The sequence below is a fragment of the Lampetra planeri genome, chromosome 8 (assembly GCF_965212315.1).
Source record: "Lampetra planeri chromosome 8, kcLamPlan1.2.h2, whole genome shotgun sequence".
Taxonomy (NCBI): Eukaryota; Metazoa; Chordata; class Hyperoartia; order Petromyzontiformes; family Petromyzontidae; genus Lampetra; species Lampetra planeri.
This window is the reverse complement of record NC_136114.1, coordinates 10044994-10062947: the sequence shown is the minus strand read 5'-3', so window position 1 is coordinate 10062947 and position 17954 is coordinate 10044994. Positions and strand designations below refer to the sequence as shown.

Here is a 17954-nt window from a genome sequence, read left to right as displayed (position 1 = left end):
AATTACCAGCTGCAGCTTTGCATAACCCTAATGGATTCCAAAGGTATGCACATAAATACTGTATTGGCAGCATTAACTGGCATGCCAATCAGCCGTGAAAAGTCAGCACCTTTATGGGCGCAAAGCAACGTGCGAGAATGAGCATGGGCAAAGGGGAGAACGTTGGAAAGAAATAACCAACATTAGCCCAGAAATGATGGAAAATAAATAAAAAAAAAACCCCATAAAAACCCCAAATAGAACATTCAGGGATCAAGTAAAAAAATCAGTGAAACACCAAACTAAGTATTTATTTTATGACCAACATGTGACCCAGTTTTTTGGTGGATCATTTACTATAATCACCACTTTCACACGTCAACTGCTCAACGATCACATGTCACATACACAGTAATCTGCATGTGACCATCTCCCCACCTAAACTTTGCAAATAAAGTCACATACCGGAGTATCCATGAGAGCATAACACACGCATTTGTTTTATTTACCATTAAAAAAAACGAATCGCAGGTTTTCTATGAGCTTTAAAATGCATTGTTTGCTCTTCAACTAAAGGCATACCCAAATATTAATAAAAAAATATCCAGATATCTCGCTAAAATTGCATTCGTTAACACAACTTGCATTCCAGAGATTGTTTGATCTCCTGCACAGCAGTTGAAGCAATGGGCAGGTTTCTCTTAATGGGGAAGGTGGGGGCCTGCGTGCACATATTAAAAAAAAAACTAATTTAGAAAATGCTAATTATTTAATTGCACTGAAGTCCAACGTGGTGAAATGTGGCCAAGCGATTTGATTTGCATTTAACACCACTTCTCGAACAAGCGGATAAATCAATTACGACTCTCGTGCATACGCACTTTCGCAAGCAAAACTGGGTCATGGTGAGATGTCGCACTGAATAGCTTTGAGAGCGATCAGCATTAAAAGAATAAGGGTTGAGTTCATTCATTCAGTCCTAAACCAGTCATCAGCAGCACACCTTTTTAAACCTATGGCTAAAGACCTAGGAAGCCCACACACAACCGGGTATAAACTTACTTGGCATGTGCCTCAAATTTATTACGCAATCTGTTATTTAAAGAATGTGACTTCCAATAGCCTTCAATTAATGCGGTTGGCTACGTTCGGTGCGAAAGAAGTTAAACATAAATTTCGATTTAAAGCTTTAGTGACTGCAGGGATTCATATTATTGGTTCCTTCAGTAAAGTCACGTAGAAGGTAAATAATAACAACACCTGATGACGATTGCTTGTGTTGCAATCTAAACGTTGTGAGAATTTTATTGTTTTATTGGCATTATTTTATTATTTCCCTTCTACGTGATTTTACCGAAAGAACCAATAAGTTAAACATACTAACATCCATACATTAAAACGAGCCGACCATCTCATATCATTATTCCTCCGAGCAACTGATCCTACCCAAACTTCTCATTGTTACGATTGATATGTTCAGCAGTTTCCTTCCTTTTTACGACGGCATCAACAAAATGATTCCCACACGGCTTAGAAAAAAAAAACATATTCGTGACAGAGATTAAGATATCTAGCAGTGAGAAACGTTACCAAGTAAAGCCTTTAAACCTTTTATCGAATGGAAAAATCAGAGTACGATTCAAGTTTATTCTACGAATTAAATTTCACTCGCTTAAAATTTACAACTCCAAATATCCTGTAAAGTTTCGTTTTCAAAGACTGGTGCAAGTTGTAACTAAGATTATTTCTTTAAATTCTCATGCACAGCTGTTAGATTTGGCCAGTGGAACCTTTTTTGCTGATACCAAGCCCTATACTTACAGACACTATGCTAAATTCAACAAGGTGCAAAAAAATTGACGAGTTACAAAACATGCAAGCAGGCTACACGTTTGCAATACCGTAACACGCATTTTTTCATTCCTCAGGCACAATGTTATTCCTACAAATCCAGAGCTTACATATAGTCATCATTAACTGAACCTGACACGACCTAATTTCTCTGTTGAATGCGCTTGGCTGGTTACACAGTGTCCATTAACCAAAATAAGCATCTAAAGGCATTTACAGATGAAGCTGTCATTGTAAGGAAAGAAAATAAATGTTTAATATCGCACAACAATATTAAGTCAATTTTGTATGATGGAGCGCTAAAAGTATGAAATCAGATGCTAATTGTCGTCAAATATTTATGAAGCATTTCCATACAAGACTCAACCCAGGTCATCCAGAAGAATACAAAGTCAACACCACGGACCTACAACAACATTTCTCACTAAAGTGGTACATTGCCCTCACATTATCAAGCTTTGTATGTATTACCATTTTGCAGGGCTCAGAAAGGACACCATGAAAATATAAAACGGACACATTCCAAAGGTGCAGGAGCAATCTGAACGTGATTAAACAGTATATTGCAAAGCAAACATATCTTTGCATCAAAGAAAAAGGAAATGTAATATGACCTTGGGTGGATCACGCAATCAATAAATTCAAAACAGAGGGAAACAAAACATAACAAAAAAACTTTCAAAAAAATCACAAGTACCATCTGCTAGAAATGTGGTATAATCCCTCAACTGCTTTAATATGCTGTAACTCTTAGGAATATCCTAGTTTTTTTTCATTCCTTCTGACATACCTGGAAACCTTATGTAAAAAACGCTTGATCATTGACCATTACAATCAATGATATTTAACTTTTTTTTCAGATATCCCCACACACACGACAAGAAACATTCCAAATGGGATTCTCTCAAGAAACATTACCAATGGGATTCTCTCAAGGTGAATGTCTGAAGGTGAGGGACGCTTGTTCCTTTTAAGTGTTTTGAAACAACATCTCCCACCCACAGCAACACTGGGCTCCCCTAGGTTTCCTCGCAGCCAGTTATCAATCACTGCACTGCACCGGCAGCCTTTGAGCCAGCTCATGACAAACAATTTGGGGATGAAAGAAAGGAAATGAGCTGTGAATTCCTAACCTTTTATATATTTTTTTTTCTTCCTCCCAAGTCGCCTTGCTATGGGTAGGAAATCAATGTAGCGGCGAAGTCACGCATGCGGATGCAAGACCACAACCCTTGCCCTGCAGTCCGCTGCAGGCGACACTTCTGCTGGCAACGCTTATGAGTTAAGGGCTTGACGTTTGTCTTCCACTGACTTCTGTCCAGGCTGTCCAATGTGTCACGGGGGTTTCACTGAATTCATTTCAATGCATATTAAGTTCTATCTGGATCATGAAAACAACCACTCTCAATGCAATACGACAAAGTTGAATTCCTACAATATTTACAGACTAATGCTGAACCAAAGAGGGTTTCAAATGAATATATATTTGAAGTAAATAAATTAATAACGCAAAGCTGTCAACATATCATTGTTGTATCCCATTGTTGTCTTCAGAGGGGCCCTTAAACAAAAGATGCAATACTGCCACCTGCTGATTTTTGTAAGTCTTTGAAAGGAGGGTGAAAAATCCGCATTGGATGCAGAGCAACAAAAGTGTACGCAGTGAACCTCAGAAGCCTCGAGCTTGCTGCAGCGATCTCGTTGCACGAACGACAATTAAGCGCGAGATACATTTTCTACGAGAATACAATTATATCCCCCGATACTGCAGTGGGGACCACGCGCTTGCAACGAAACTGGGTTAACGCCTGCCATCAACAGCCACCCGAAACCTCAAGAACAAGAAAATAGAAATTCCTATCTGTAAAAAAAATACAAATGCTTTGTGAAAACGATGCTTGCAATGCCTTGGACTAATGTACCGGTCGGTGAAATATGTGGCACAGGATCTGCTAAAAGCCTTCTAAGTGTATGCAACACATGTACTATATTTGCAATAATATTGTTTGCATGCAGAGGAAAAAACATGCTGATAGCGTCGTACATTATAAAGGTACAATGCATTCATTTGGACATTTACGTGTCATCTATATAAGGTAACCTACAAAAGAAAGGACAAGTATATAACATGGTAATGAAAAAAATAAAACCATGTATAGTGCAAAACAAGTGCATCGAAGGTTTGACTAATATACACTTGTTTATTTTTGCACAAGTCTAACAAAGCTATTTTAAATGGAGTGCCTGTGGGTAAATATAAATGTAATCTGTGAATATACTGCATTAAGGACTTTACGACAAGTACAAATTATGTTAATTATGTTCAATATATCACATTATAAATTAATGAAATGTAAACTAGGTGGTGGTGATGCATGCCTGCAAATACAATGCTGTGGAGGCCGAGGGTTGGTGGATTGGGCAAATGCTGGGCATTGAGGAACCATACTCTGGCTTGCCTGAAGGCAGTTCAGCAAACAAGTTGAATCCACCTGTTCCTTCTGTATGGGATGGTGTGTCCCCCTTCGCACACATGGGTTTTCTCCAGGTACTCCAGTTTCCTCCCACATGGAAACACTCATTATTTACACTGGTCAACACACTTTTTCTGGCATAAGGTATTCCAACGGTTTAAAGTTAATTTTGGGATGCTGATTCCAAATCTGGCATCAGTTTTTGAGATATCAAATATTGCATTTTCAATAAAAACTGCAGAAGAAAAATATTAAATAAATGTGGATATCTACATAAAATAATATTATAAACACACTATCCTAAAAATACAGCACCATATTTTATCACTAAGGCAGTCACTGACTCGCAACAACTTGCAATCATAAGTGACAGAGTTAATTTCGGGTAAAATCAATGAAAATTGGGTATGCCGATAGCATAAAATGAGATGTGATAGAGCAAATCTGAGATCAGATTTGTAATCAGCACCCTGAAATTAGTCTAAAACAGCTGCAAAAGTCCAGGCCAGAATTTTTTTTTGTTGACCAGTGTAATCCAATAACACCTCAATATATTGAGGACTGCAGAGCTTTGGGGAGGGGGGGATTTGGCGCTGGCTCACTGCCTGGCTGCCTTCCTGCGTGCTTTAGTAATTATCGTCTGAGAGCGAGCACATGCTCTCCTAATTTTGAATACAGATTTTCAAATCAACGAATCACCAAGGCAACTAGATTTATTTTACCAGGTAAGGCCCACTGAGCTATATAGCTCTTTTTCAGAAGCGACCTGGTCACAAATGATAACCCAATTAAGTGACTTATCATGTGGAAATGTTTCTAAATGTGGAGGGAAAAACCGAAGGACCCAGACAAAAATCCACACGACCACCAGGAAAAACACGCAAACTCCAAATATACAGGTGTCAGTGTCAGGATCAAACCCACAACCTCCTGTATACCATATGAAGTAGTTAACATCTTGCCACCACTTTCAGACAATGACTCACATCACCTGTGGTTCGTAATTTGAAGTGTAAAAATCTTTTGTGGGATACAAGCTAAAGAAGCAATTAAAAAAGACCTTTAAGAATACACGGACCCAAGGTGGTATTAGTCACTGCTTAATTAATTACCTTAATCTGTTTTCAATTAATCAAGCATGATTATTTACATTACAAAGTGCACTGAACACACTTGCATATATAGGCACTCAGGCACATGCAGTGTTTAAATCAATCGCATGGGCACAAAAGACAAAGTTCCCCTGTATAGCATAACAGCATTGGGGCAAAAATCTATTAGTGAACCCAAGGCTGGAAAAGAGCACACGGGGGAGGGGATGATGGTGCGGCCAGCTACAAGGCCAGTCCTGCCATTGCCTCCTCAGTGCTGATGTTCACTCACTGCAACGAGTACTTCTGTAACGCTGATCTGACCAAGTAGAGGTCCAGAACCGGTTCAGATATCGCTTGCCACCGATGTTAGTCTTGGCCAAGAAACAAAACCTCAAGTCGCGCAATGCGCTAACCACTGCGCCCCTGCCGCGCAACACGCACTCGCGAGCACCCACGCTTACTTGGCATGCCAGACAATGTGTCCCCTTATCTGTAGGTGGAAAGCATTGCATATGGTGTGGGTGGAACAGAAATTAATTTTTAGACCGCGCTTGTCAATTTGTCATTTTTAAACGCTCTTGAAAAAAAGCCAACTATTAACATAAGTGACTTACCACGATATGACGACACCACTTTGAGCTCTGCCAGGTCCCACACCTTCACACTAGGGCACACGTCACAGTTGGAATGTTAAAGACAGCGCGAGTACTCAACCTGTCAAACCGAGGCAGATGGTAGTGTTACCCGCTGCTATATCCTTTTATTTTTAAACACATTAATCAAGCTTGAAATATCGCAGAGTACAGGACAATGACATAGATAGCGCTGATTTTGTCTGGCTGATGTAGAAGTAAATTCGTGGATGGATAAAGTTTGCAATACAGCATTGACGAAATGATTGTCGAAATAACAATAAAACCTATTTGACCTTCGCTAGATATTTTATATTAATATCTGACACTCTTTAAATAGGAGTGTTGCGGGGGTGTAATGATTCGCACCCTGGACTGGCAATCCAGAGGCTGCTGGTTCGATTTCACGCCATGGCAGTTGAAACAATGGGCACATTCATTAAACGTCATACTCGAAACGTCGTACTCGAATTGTAAATGTTGTGGGTTTACTCTCCAACACACCGGTGTGCTGTACTAGTATGCTGGGAGATGCCATGCCGGGAGATGGAATCGAACCAGGAGTGGTCTAGATTGCAAGTCGAGTGTGTAAAAAAATCACACTGGTAGCATTGTCCATCCATTGAAAAAAGTAAGTTCAAATCACATCTGGTGCTCGTTGCTCCCTGCTAACAGCTCTTAACATGCATCTCAAGAACAGGGACATCGCGTATTCTGTATGACAAGGATAAGTTGCTCAAAACACTGAAGGGATGCCGTCAATCCCATGTTTTTCTTAAAAACCAGTGGGTACATTTTTCAAAATTGAACCACACAAATCTAACTGCAAAAACATCTCACAATTCAATCTGTAACAGCCGAGTATCCCAACACCTGAAGATTAATTTGACACGTGTCAGTTTCATCGATTTACAGCAGGCAAAAGGATATGTGCATGCACTCGCTCCCAGATTAAAAATTCAATGTCATATCCACAAAAGAAGACTATTTCACATACCTATGAATGTTTTACACGTTAATATCAGGATACAGCTCTCCTATGGCCTAGTCTAAAATATATTATATGCTTTTATTACAGGATGACTCAACCCTGCCTTGAGTACAAAAACATTGAAACTTAGGGGTGCCATGGTGGCAACAAGTTAACTCCCTTGCCTGGTATGGAGGAGGTATTTAATTAATTAAGCAGGTAGTAAGATCACCTTGGGTCTGTGTATTTTAAAAGGTATTTTTTTTAATTGATTCATTCGTTTTTATCCCAAAAGAGCTCTTTAAAATACAAATGACGAACCACATGTGATGTGAATCATTGTCTGCAAGTGGTGGCAAGATGTTAACTACCTCAACTGGTATACAGGAGGTTTTGGGTTCGATCCTGGCTCTGACGCTTGTATATTTGGAGTCTGCATGTACTCCTTGTGGCCACATAGATTTTTTCCGGGTCCTTCAGTTTTTCTTCCACATTTATAAACATGCGTTTAGAACATTTGGCTGCTATAAATTTCCACATTGAGCTATCATTTGTGGTCAGGTTGCTTCTGAAAAAGAACTACATAGCTCAGTTGGGCCTTACCTGGTAAAATAGAAAATGGTTTCGTTAGTTGTTTTGTCCTTTATACATTTTAATATGAACCAAATCTTGGGAGATTACATTACAGCGCTGATAATTATCAACGATCCTGCTATATTATCATACATACACCTCTTTAAAAAAAAAATGTACATTAAAAACTGCATGGTACAATATTGTTGGTCAGTGCACCAGATTCCTCAAACAACTAGAGACGTGGATTTTAAGACTTGTGAGTGTTCATTTCAAATATCCACATCACCAACTTTTGAACCCTATAACGAATGTCACAAGCACAGCATTATTTATTTGCCAACAAACTAATCATGTGGTAGAGTTTAAAATAATCCAATTCTATGAAAATAAAGAATGTGAAATTACTCTTGTAGAACAAATTTTATGTAAAAGACATTTTGCCACAAGCTAAATAAAATCCATTTCACCAGCTAATCTTACGAGCCGTAAAAATAAATTGACTTGTTCATTTTTTTTTCAAATGTTCAACTCAACATTTAAGTTTCTGTGGAACTGCCCTGTAAAAAAAGTATTAAAATAAAGACACTTTCCGTGAGAACAATGTATTTTATATTTTCAAGTAAAAATCTTATTTCTGACATTATAAATGCACTTCCTGAATGATAACTTTACTGTTGTTTCCATTATAGTAGGCAACAATATTATATTTAACTTTCTATTTGCAAAATCTCAACCCATGCATAATATCAATAATAACTCCACCACCGTACACAATACAGAGAAAACATCTGGGTTTTATTTAAAAAAATATGCCAACCCCCGTGGGATTTCCAAAATTACAAATCATCCACCTCGGTAGACAGCACAATCACAATTTTAGGGGCTTGCTGATTTAACCTGGAAAGTTAAAGGCCTGGTGTCTGCAGTTTGGTCTCCTACCCCGGGTGTTGTGGCCCCTAGCAGCGTATGAGGTTCCAATCTCAACAGTGGAGAAGATGGAAAGAGGAGCCACGAGCTACTTAAAGAAGTGGCTCGGAGTTCCACGATGCCTTACCACCATAGGCCTCTATGGAGATGGTGTCCTCAAGCTGCCCCTCACCAGTCTAACCGAGGAATTCAAGTGTGCAAAAACCAGGCTCCAGATGACACTGAATGAATCTCGAGACCCAGTGGTGAGCAACAACGCGCCGACCTTGGCAACTGGGCGCAAATGGAGGCCAGGAAAAGCAGTCCAGGAGGCAACAGCAGCCCTCAGACATGCTGACATTGTGGGTCATGTTCAGCAAGGGAGAGGAGGCCTTGGTCTAACTAGCCGTGCTGCTTGGAGTAAGGCCACTGCACCAGAGCGGCGGAAGATGGTAGTGCAGGAAGTACGCCATCAAGAGGAGGCTGCAAGGTGGGCCAAGGCAGTCTCTCTTGCCAAACAGGGACAGTGGACTCGATGGGACAGTGTGGAGAAAAGGAAGATCAGCTGGAAGGATCTGTGGGCCATAGAAGCGAGGCGGTTGAGCTTTTCCATCAGAGCAACATATGACGTCCTTCCAACACCAGTTAATCTTCACCAATGGTATGGTGAAGATCCGGACTGTGCCCTCTGTTCCATGCCAGCCAACCTCAGGCACATTCTCACAGGGTGTAAAACAAGCCTCACCCAAGGACGCTACACTTGGCGTCACAACCAAGTCCTTAAAAACCTTGCGTCCGCCCTGGAGGACAAGCGAGCTGCCACCAACTCCCTACCACCCCCAGCAGCATCACACCCCTTACGGACGACCTTTGTCCGCGAAGGGGCTAAACCACCGAAGAGCGGCTCTACACCAATAGAGCGAGACCAGCTGCGCTTGGCCCGCGACTGGAAAATGCTAGCTGACATTGGCCGGCAACTTGTGTTTCCTCCGGAGATCGCAACCACCACCCTAAGACCTGACATGGTGCTCTGGTCCCGTTCGCTCAAGAAGGTCTTCATCATTGAGCTCACAGTACCCTGGGAGGACTCAGTAGATGAGGCTTATGAGCGAAAACATCTGCGCTATGCCGATCTAGCTGCCGAAGCACGGCATCATGGCTGGAACACAGAAGTCCGACCAGTGGAGGTGGGCTGCAGAGGTTTTGTGGCAACATCTACAACCAGACTGCTTAGAGACCTGGGAATTAAGGGCCAGAGCCAGCGTTCGGCAATCAGAGCTGTATCGGAGGCGGCAGAAGGCAGCAGTCAGTGGCTCTGGATGAAGAGGAAAGACCCCAGCTGGGCCCCAAAGTGAGAGGGCCAGGAGGTATGCAGTCAACAATGCTTGACTCAGGGAGGAGGACGCCCCTGCCATGCATAGTCCCATGGGATGTTGGCTATCAACAACAAGGCAACTCCTATGACTAATTGGGAACGGGACGCAAGCGTAGGATTGATCACCCTGTCGCTGGCCGCCTTTGGGGAGGGTGTATAGTATGAAAGGCCGAAACACCCTAGGAACCAAAGGTTCACTACTGACGATGCGCTCCCCAAATTTCACCAGGCTCACTGTTCATGAACTCTTGGAAGTGCTTGCACAAAGGATAGTAACATCTCATACTGTGTTCTTTGGAATCATGTTTTAAGAGTACTTGCAAATCGCATGAATAAATAAATAAAATGGTATGTTGCATTACAGAAGTAACATTAAGATTATCCATGCATTTGTTTTAGCTGCCATGAGTATGATACTTTTTTTAATGTGTGAAATTCAGAAGTTCACATTGTGACATGTGCTACAAAATTTGACAAATAATTATAACTTATATCGTTCTATTTTATACCAGACCACATGTTTGTTGCTGGGAAGAAATGTGATGGGATTTACGACTTGGAATATTGTAGTTAACCCCAAAGTGGATAAATAGCAAGTTGTAAAGGATGCTGACGCAAGCAATCAACAAGGTTTATGGCTCATTTGAAAACAAGGGTAAAATTCATTTCAAGCAGGAGAAAGGGAGGGAGAAGACACTTCCCCATATAAAAGAGGATTTTTTTTTAAATCTGTGCCTTACATTATGCCTGGGTGACAGAAAGCTGGAGCCATGTTGCAGAGGAATATACCGAGACAGCCTGACAAACATTTCTAGGGCAAGTTGTCAAGGGCTATATGAGCGTAAATTGGAAGGAAAATTAGAAGGAGCGTCACGAGTACCGTGAATGCCACCACGTGTAATGAGAAGGAAATATATATAATTTATTTTATCTTCTTGGTTCTTTCAGTAAAGTCACGTAGAAAGGAATAAAATAATAAAAATAAAACATAATAAAATAATTCTCACGACGTTTCGGCCACAACGCAAGCAGCCGTCTTCACCTGAGGACGGCTGCTTGCGTTGTGGCCGAAACGTCGTGAGAATTATTTTATTATGTTTTATTTTTATTATTTTATTACTTCCCTTCTACGTGACTTTACCGAAAGAACCAAGAAGATGAATTCCTGCAGTCACGAAAGCTATAAATCTAAATTTAAATTATTTTAGTTAAAAAATTCAAATAAATTAAATCACGATGTTTCGGGCGCAACACACTTAAGCGTTGTGCTTTCGCTAAGTTGTCCCCACCTGAAGAAGGATGCTTGTGTTGCGCCCGAAACGTCGTGATTTAATTTATTTAAATGTTTTACATACGTGACTTTACCGAAAAAACCAAAGAGTATGAATCCTTGCAGTCACGAAAACTTCTAATCTAGAATGTATTTATTTTAGCCTTCAGGAGTGTGTGTCGGCAATAGGCCATCGAGGGTCTGTGTCGAGGGAATGAGAGGAGAGCCATAATGCAGGGCCCAATCAGATCTCCAGAGATGAGAGAGCAGACCGCGGAGTAGTAGAGGCTGACAAGGTCTGGAGAGCAATGACAAGAATGGGGGCTCATGCTCTGTTGTGTTACCAGCCTCTGCTGTAATGTACAACTGTCTTGGACTGATGAGGTCGTGGTAAGGCAAAAACTTTCTACAATAAAATATATATATATACTCTCTGATTGTGTATAGAGGATGGTTTGATGAAGGACATTACAGGAGGAAGAATGGAAGTGAAAATAATCTGAGGAAGGAAAAGGACTGGGATGCAGGAGGAGCTAAAGGGTCAACTGTGGAAATGAGCACAACAAATGGATGGGGAAAGTGGAATCCCTAAGAAGAGGGTATTGTGTAGGGGTGATGAGGGCGAGAGAAACAACACCCTCCACCCTGAGCATAACCTGTGTAAAACATCATTCCTCCTGTGAAAAGAACAAGTCTTGTCGATTATTTCCGTCATTAATAAATGATTTGCATGTTCGGTTTTTTTTCTCCTGCATGTTATTGGGGGTTGGGTGATTAAACTCCCTCAATTCTTAAACCTGCAGTCGTGTGAGATTGCGCTGACCACACAGTTAGATAAACCAACCACATTAAAAAAAAATTATATTCCATTTGTGACACACGTAGGTTTATTCTTTTTTTAGATTTTGATAAAGGAATTATTTTGAATGACACATTTTTTTTCAAGGTCTCTAGTTCATTATTGTTTTTATAAACTGTGAAGCACAAGAGATCACTGGCAAACTACCAGACATCACCTATTGAAGTGTGTGGTCTTCATATTGTCTTGCTCCTACATATTTTGACAACTATTTGATACAGCATTCTGTTACTCAGGTCGCAGCAACATAATTGTAGCTCACATCTTCATTTAAAAGTGCTCAAGATTACAATCAGAGACAATTTCACAAACGGGTTACTCTTCACATCATTGCACAAGGGTAACAACTGCTTTTAATCCCCAAGCATAGATTTGTGTACAAATAACGATCATCAAAGGCTGCATATTTTCTGTCACCGCTGTGTCTGAATGCCTGAAACCTTGTCGCTTGGGACACAAACACACCTACGGTCCAGGCTGCCAGACACAACCCTTGACCCCGACGTGCTGATTCGGGTGACAATGTCATTGTGCTCGTAGCGGCAGTGTCGGCTGCAAAGGTAAGCCTCGTTCTCTGCCAGCTCCCACAGCTCCAGTGCGCCTGGCACAAAGACACACACAGAGGCCAAGTGAACATCCGCAATCAGGCCCCGCAGGAGATTCTTTTGAATTCCGATGGGATTTATAGTAAGGGGAGTCTGACAAGACAAATGCTGCCACCTCGAGGAAAAGTTTTTTTTTAAGTACCACATGGCGCAACTGACATATCAATATATACCAAAAGCTTAAGAAGAGAGTCAACCCTCAAGATTTGCTTTGGATGAAGGAGACGTAGTATTGGGAAATGGAAGTAGTGCCAATTCATGCCTAGCCCACCTGAAGCTTGAACTCAAGATCTCATTAAGGACCTCTTCAGTACAAATGCTTGGTTGGGCATTAGCTCACTAAGCTGTGCAAGCCACATTTAATAAAGTGCTATATATGGACCACGTTACTCAATGTTCTTCATTTTTGTGGCCAGGAACTCGAATACAAAGACAGCAATTGCCAGTGGCTGAAGGGTTCGGACAAGAAAACCACAAACATCCTCCTGAGTGAATCAGTACAGGGGGTATTGTCAACAGAGTACTAAAGGTGGATATTTCATAGCAGATGCAATGAAATGCGATACATACACCAAACCTTAAAATAGTTATAATGAGGCACGAGCTTAATCGGTAGTGTGCAACTTAGTTGCTAAATTGCGAGTGAAAATTAGCACGAAACTGTTTCCCGACAATTGCAGCAATTGAAAATAGCAGGGCTACAAGCAGGGCACCTTATTGGAATTAGACATTTCAACATCATTGCATCTACAATTAAAACATGACAAGGATAGGATAACACACACTTTCTTAGGAGCAACCTTGTTTTCAAAACAATATAAAGAAATGCCATACAATCTACAGCACTTGAATTCTACACAGTTGTTTTCACAAGTATTCAGACAAGTACATTGCCTCAAGACAAATGCAAATGTGGTGAACCAGAAAACTGTTTGCATTCAATTCTCTCAATGGACTGGTGATTTATTTTGGGAAAACACAAATTAAAAGTGGAGCTTGGAAGAGTTTTAAAATTAGCTCGCTCGGTCTATTTAAGAGTGAATATATCGCATTTTCACAGACCAGATATATACTACTCAGAGAAATAAAACTATAATAGCAATCCATTGCATAGTATTTTGATTTAAACATATTCTTAGTGAACTTTTTTAGTTGCCAAAGCCTAATCAAACAGACAAGGTAACAGAAAAAGTAATTAAAACATGCACAAAAGCATGGCAATTTGAGCCACCATAAATATTAGACAAATGTGGCATAATCTGTCAAAAATGATAACTAAATTATAAGGCTGGCTGGTGTTATCTTTAAAAAACATCGATAAATTATAGCTGAAGTAGATGCTATACAAAGTCCAATCATGATACAATTTATACTCATATGTGGCTTTAGTTTAAAAGACAATTACATGCCCCATTGAAATAATCCAAAGATTCACACACATTACCAAAACAAAGCAAGGTAATTCTTGCAGTGTCAAATTCTATTAACACAATGTAAATCCTGAGACACATCCAGAGACAATGCTATTGTATGGTTGTGGCTAAAAGTAACATTTCCCGACAAGCTACAATCTAGTAACAAGCTCTGTGTTCTTTATAAGTGAGTGTTGTGAGGAGGGTAAGAGCAAGTGTTCTTGGCTTGCAATCTATATTGGGAGAAGGCTATTCCATCTCGGAATGGCATCTGCAATAAAACCATTAAAATAGAGCCCCCCCCTGCCTGTACAATCATGAACACGGCGCTTTAGCACGGCTTTAATAGGGACAGAGCCAGACCAGCTTGCAACACCACATGCATACTTTCCACATGGGCAGAATTAATAAAGAACGTACGTAGATACATTTTCACCTCGTCAGTTTGCAGAACCATAATGAAAACATATGTGCATGTGGAGAAAAACAAATCTAAAAATGTTGACACACAGTCAAAACTCCTCATGAGGGCTGAAACATAGGATGCTATGGACAGATCCTCATTTAAAATTATCCATTTTACTCCACTCATGTGTATGCCTGATTTTCCAAAACAAGTGATGGGAGTGGCAGCCAAGGAAAGAAACAAGCCACTAAGGACGTATATCAAAGAGGAGTGTGGCGGTGCTAGGTGTATTCATAATATAGGTTTTTGGGTCAGATCGCGTTATTTATAAATGTGTCGTAACCCTCCACCACCCGACACGGCCAAACAGTAAAAAATGTCACGCTTTTTTTTTTTTCAAAGGACAAAATAATTCACTTCTTTAGCCCACCGGTGTGCTGAAGAGAGAATCAACAGCATTTTAAAATTTGAGTACGACGTTTCGCTGATAATTACAATCAGCTTCATCGGGCAAGAATGGTGAAGCTCTCCTGTTGCTTCCGGTCTTAAATAGAGCAGCAGCAGGGTGACGTCATCATTTAATTCAATTCAATCTGGTGCAGTGATTCGAGGCAAAGAGGGGGAGGGTATTGTAATTATATAGATTGGTAATCATTCAATTGTTATTCATTGGTATTTGTTTCCCTTATAAGGAATTGTAATTGTATTTATTTACCTATATTATGAATAATATTGGTCGTGAAAGCCTACGTGTTAAATTGCTAGGTGTATTGTTTGTCACAGGACCGACAGCGATGCCGACGAAATGAGGCCTTCGTCCATTCGTGGATTGATAACAGTTGCTTATGATCTGCGTTTCTTTTCAGATAATATGATGAGTTAACCACAATTTTTCAGTTATTCTACTTATCCACACAAAGTAATGGATAATTTAATAAATCTGCTTCCACCTCTGGGTTATTCACCTTATATGAATCTCAGCGCTGATAATAGTGTAGTGAGACACTAATACTAGGAGGCACTCTATTTATTATAGGCTTCACAGGTACTATGGTCGTGACAGCTAACAGGCTGCCTGACCAACAACGTCGAAGAGGTGAAAACGGTGACGAAGATTCCAGCAGCACGACGGGTTCCACTCCAAACAACAGCCCCGAACCTTGCTCAGGGTCCCCCTTTTATCCACGCAGCGTGGCCTCGCTCCGCCTTCGGCCACGCCCCCTTCGGCCACGCCCCCTTCGGCCACGCCCCCTTTCAGCCACGCCCCCCTTCGAGACCGTACTAGAAGGTTCCCGGGCTTTACCTCACGTGCCCCCTCTATCACCTTTGCCCCACATCCCTTTCTCCGCTTATCACATGACCTGCTGGCAGACATGGCTGCTACAACAGCAGATTCTCTGCCAGCAACCAGCGCTACGCGCCAGTGACCCATTCCATGTCACTACAATAGGATGAATTGCGCACTTCCAAAAAATCACTTCCAGGTCGGGTTTAAAGCATTGATCGCAGAAAATGTGAGAAAATGCACGGGACTTCTGGGTTACCATTCTTATATTCTCATCCACGTAAAAGTGTGGATATTAGGAAGAAAAAATGTGGATAACAGGAAGGTCTGTGAATAGCTTGGGGGACATGGTTATAATTGGAAAGACAGGTAAAAGGAAGAAGGATGAGGCTTTGTTCGTATTACTTTTAAAAACTATGACAGAGTAAACATTCTTAGACGTTTCTTATTATTCATAATCTGCTAAATAAAGCACTGTAACCACTGAAAGCTCTTCATGGATTTGCTTTGCAAATTATCATAGAATTCCACTAATTATCGAAGCTCCTTCAAGGTAAAAAGGCCTCGCGTCACAACTGGTTTTCTTTATAATAAAAGCTATTTTAATGAGGTATAGGTCAATGAAAAGCCATGCTTGACATTCCTTTGCGTTTAAAATATAAGTGGAAAGATGTCTTCACCAACTTAAAATTGGATGCAACACACGAGCTTGCGTTTGTTACGTATGGAAACCATGCGTCTCCTTTCATACACCCATTATTCTTGTTACATCTCCTTAGTTTGTAACACATCAACAAAAAGTAAAGTAAATGAAAGGGCGTATATTTTTGTGCAATGAGAACATAGGCAGGCTGAAACATAATAAAGCCCCCAACGAGTCGGTGAGATTTTCTGATTATGTTCTGTCCTTAAATCTTACTTTTTTGCATATCGAGTATTAAGGTGGAATCATACGGTTCCTGAAATTTTTGTTGTTGCAACTTGCTGACCCCCCCCACAAGACATCCTAGATTTCTCCAAGATAAATAAACATTCTAATTCTACTCTTACGTTTTTCGGTAAAGTCACATAGGTAAAAAAAAAAATAATAATAAAATAATAGAAATAATAATTGAAATAAAATAATAAATCACGACGTTTCGGAGGCAACACAAGTCTCCGTCATCAGGTGGGACCGTCACAGCTAGATTTACTGTATCAAGTACTGTCTCACAGCTAGATTTACTGTCTCAAGTACTGTCTCACTTGAGACAGTACATCTAGCTGTGACGGTCCCACCTGATGATGGAGACTTGTGTTGCCTCCGAAACGTCGTGATTTATTATTTTATTTCTATTTTATTTTTTACCTACGTGACTTTACCGAAAAACCTAAGAGTATGAATCATTGCAGTCACGAAAGCTTCAAATCTAGAATTAAATTCTAATTCTAAATCAAAACCAAGTGCTCGACACCCATTTGGTTTAGTCATTTATAACAATCAGCTATGCTCTAACCACTGATGGCTTAAGTTCACTTCAAGTCATAGCTATCCAAAATTATCTTGTGATACAACAATCCATCTAACTACTCCACATACGCTGATCTCACTTCTCTATTTTCATGGTGGACCTCCTCTCGATCATCCTCTCAGGCTGTCGTGCAATTATTCTATGTTTAAAAATTCAGCTTCTATACTTTTGCAGCATCTAAGACCAACTCAATTGCAGGTTTTCCATGAAAATCCTTTCCTCGGGATGAAGATCGAACAAGCGGCTAATTCTACCAAGGTACGAGCACACGTTCTGCTTGTGTCACGGTGGCAAGATGTTAACTATCTGGCCCGATATGCAGGTCGTGGGTTCAAACCCGACCCTGATGCCTGTATATTTGGAGTTTGCATGTTCTACCCGTGTTCGCGTGGATTTTTCTACGGGTTCTCCTGTTTTTCCCTCCACATTTAGAAACATTAGTTTAGAGTATTTGGCTGCTGCAAAACGCACCATTATAGCCAACTGGAAAGAGCATCCACCCCCAACACTGCAGGAATGGGCCAATAAATTGTCAAACACTGCCGCTCTAGAGCATCTACGTGCAAAACTAAGGGGCAGGGAGGAAGTTTAACCCCTAAACATGGAACCCCTTCACTACCTCTCGTTCCGTTGGCAACAATTCTTAAAAGCATTCATGAGGGCATTTATGCACTCCCCGCTTTCCCCCACCTCCCTTTTTAATTATTCTTCTTCTATAGGGTGGCAGAGCTTAGGAAGACACCAGGGTT

General features: G+C 40.7%; 1 protein-coding gene across 2 annotated transcripts in view; it reads right to left on the bottom strand.

Annotated features, from left to right (window-relative positions):
* Nucleotides 1-17954, bottom strand: part of WDR77 (WD repeat domain 77) — a 56980-nt gene that overhangs the window by 25251 nt on the left and 13775 nt on the right. For both annotated transcript variants that reach the window (XM_078596965.1, XM_078596966.1), the window contains exons 4-5: nt 12452-12587; nt 6013-6062 (exon numbers count right to left, since the gene is read on the bottom strand). In XM_078596965.1, the coding sequence (XP_078453091.1) occupies nt 6013-6062; nt 12452-12587 (186 nt within the window). The remainder of the gene's footprint in view (nt 1-6012; nt 6063-12451; nt 12588-17954) is intronic.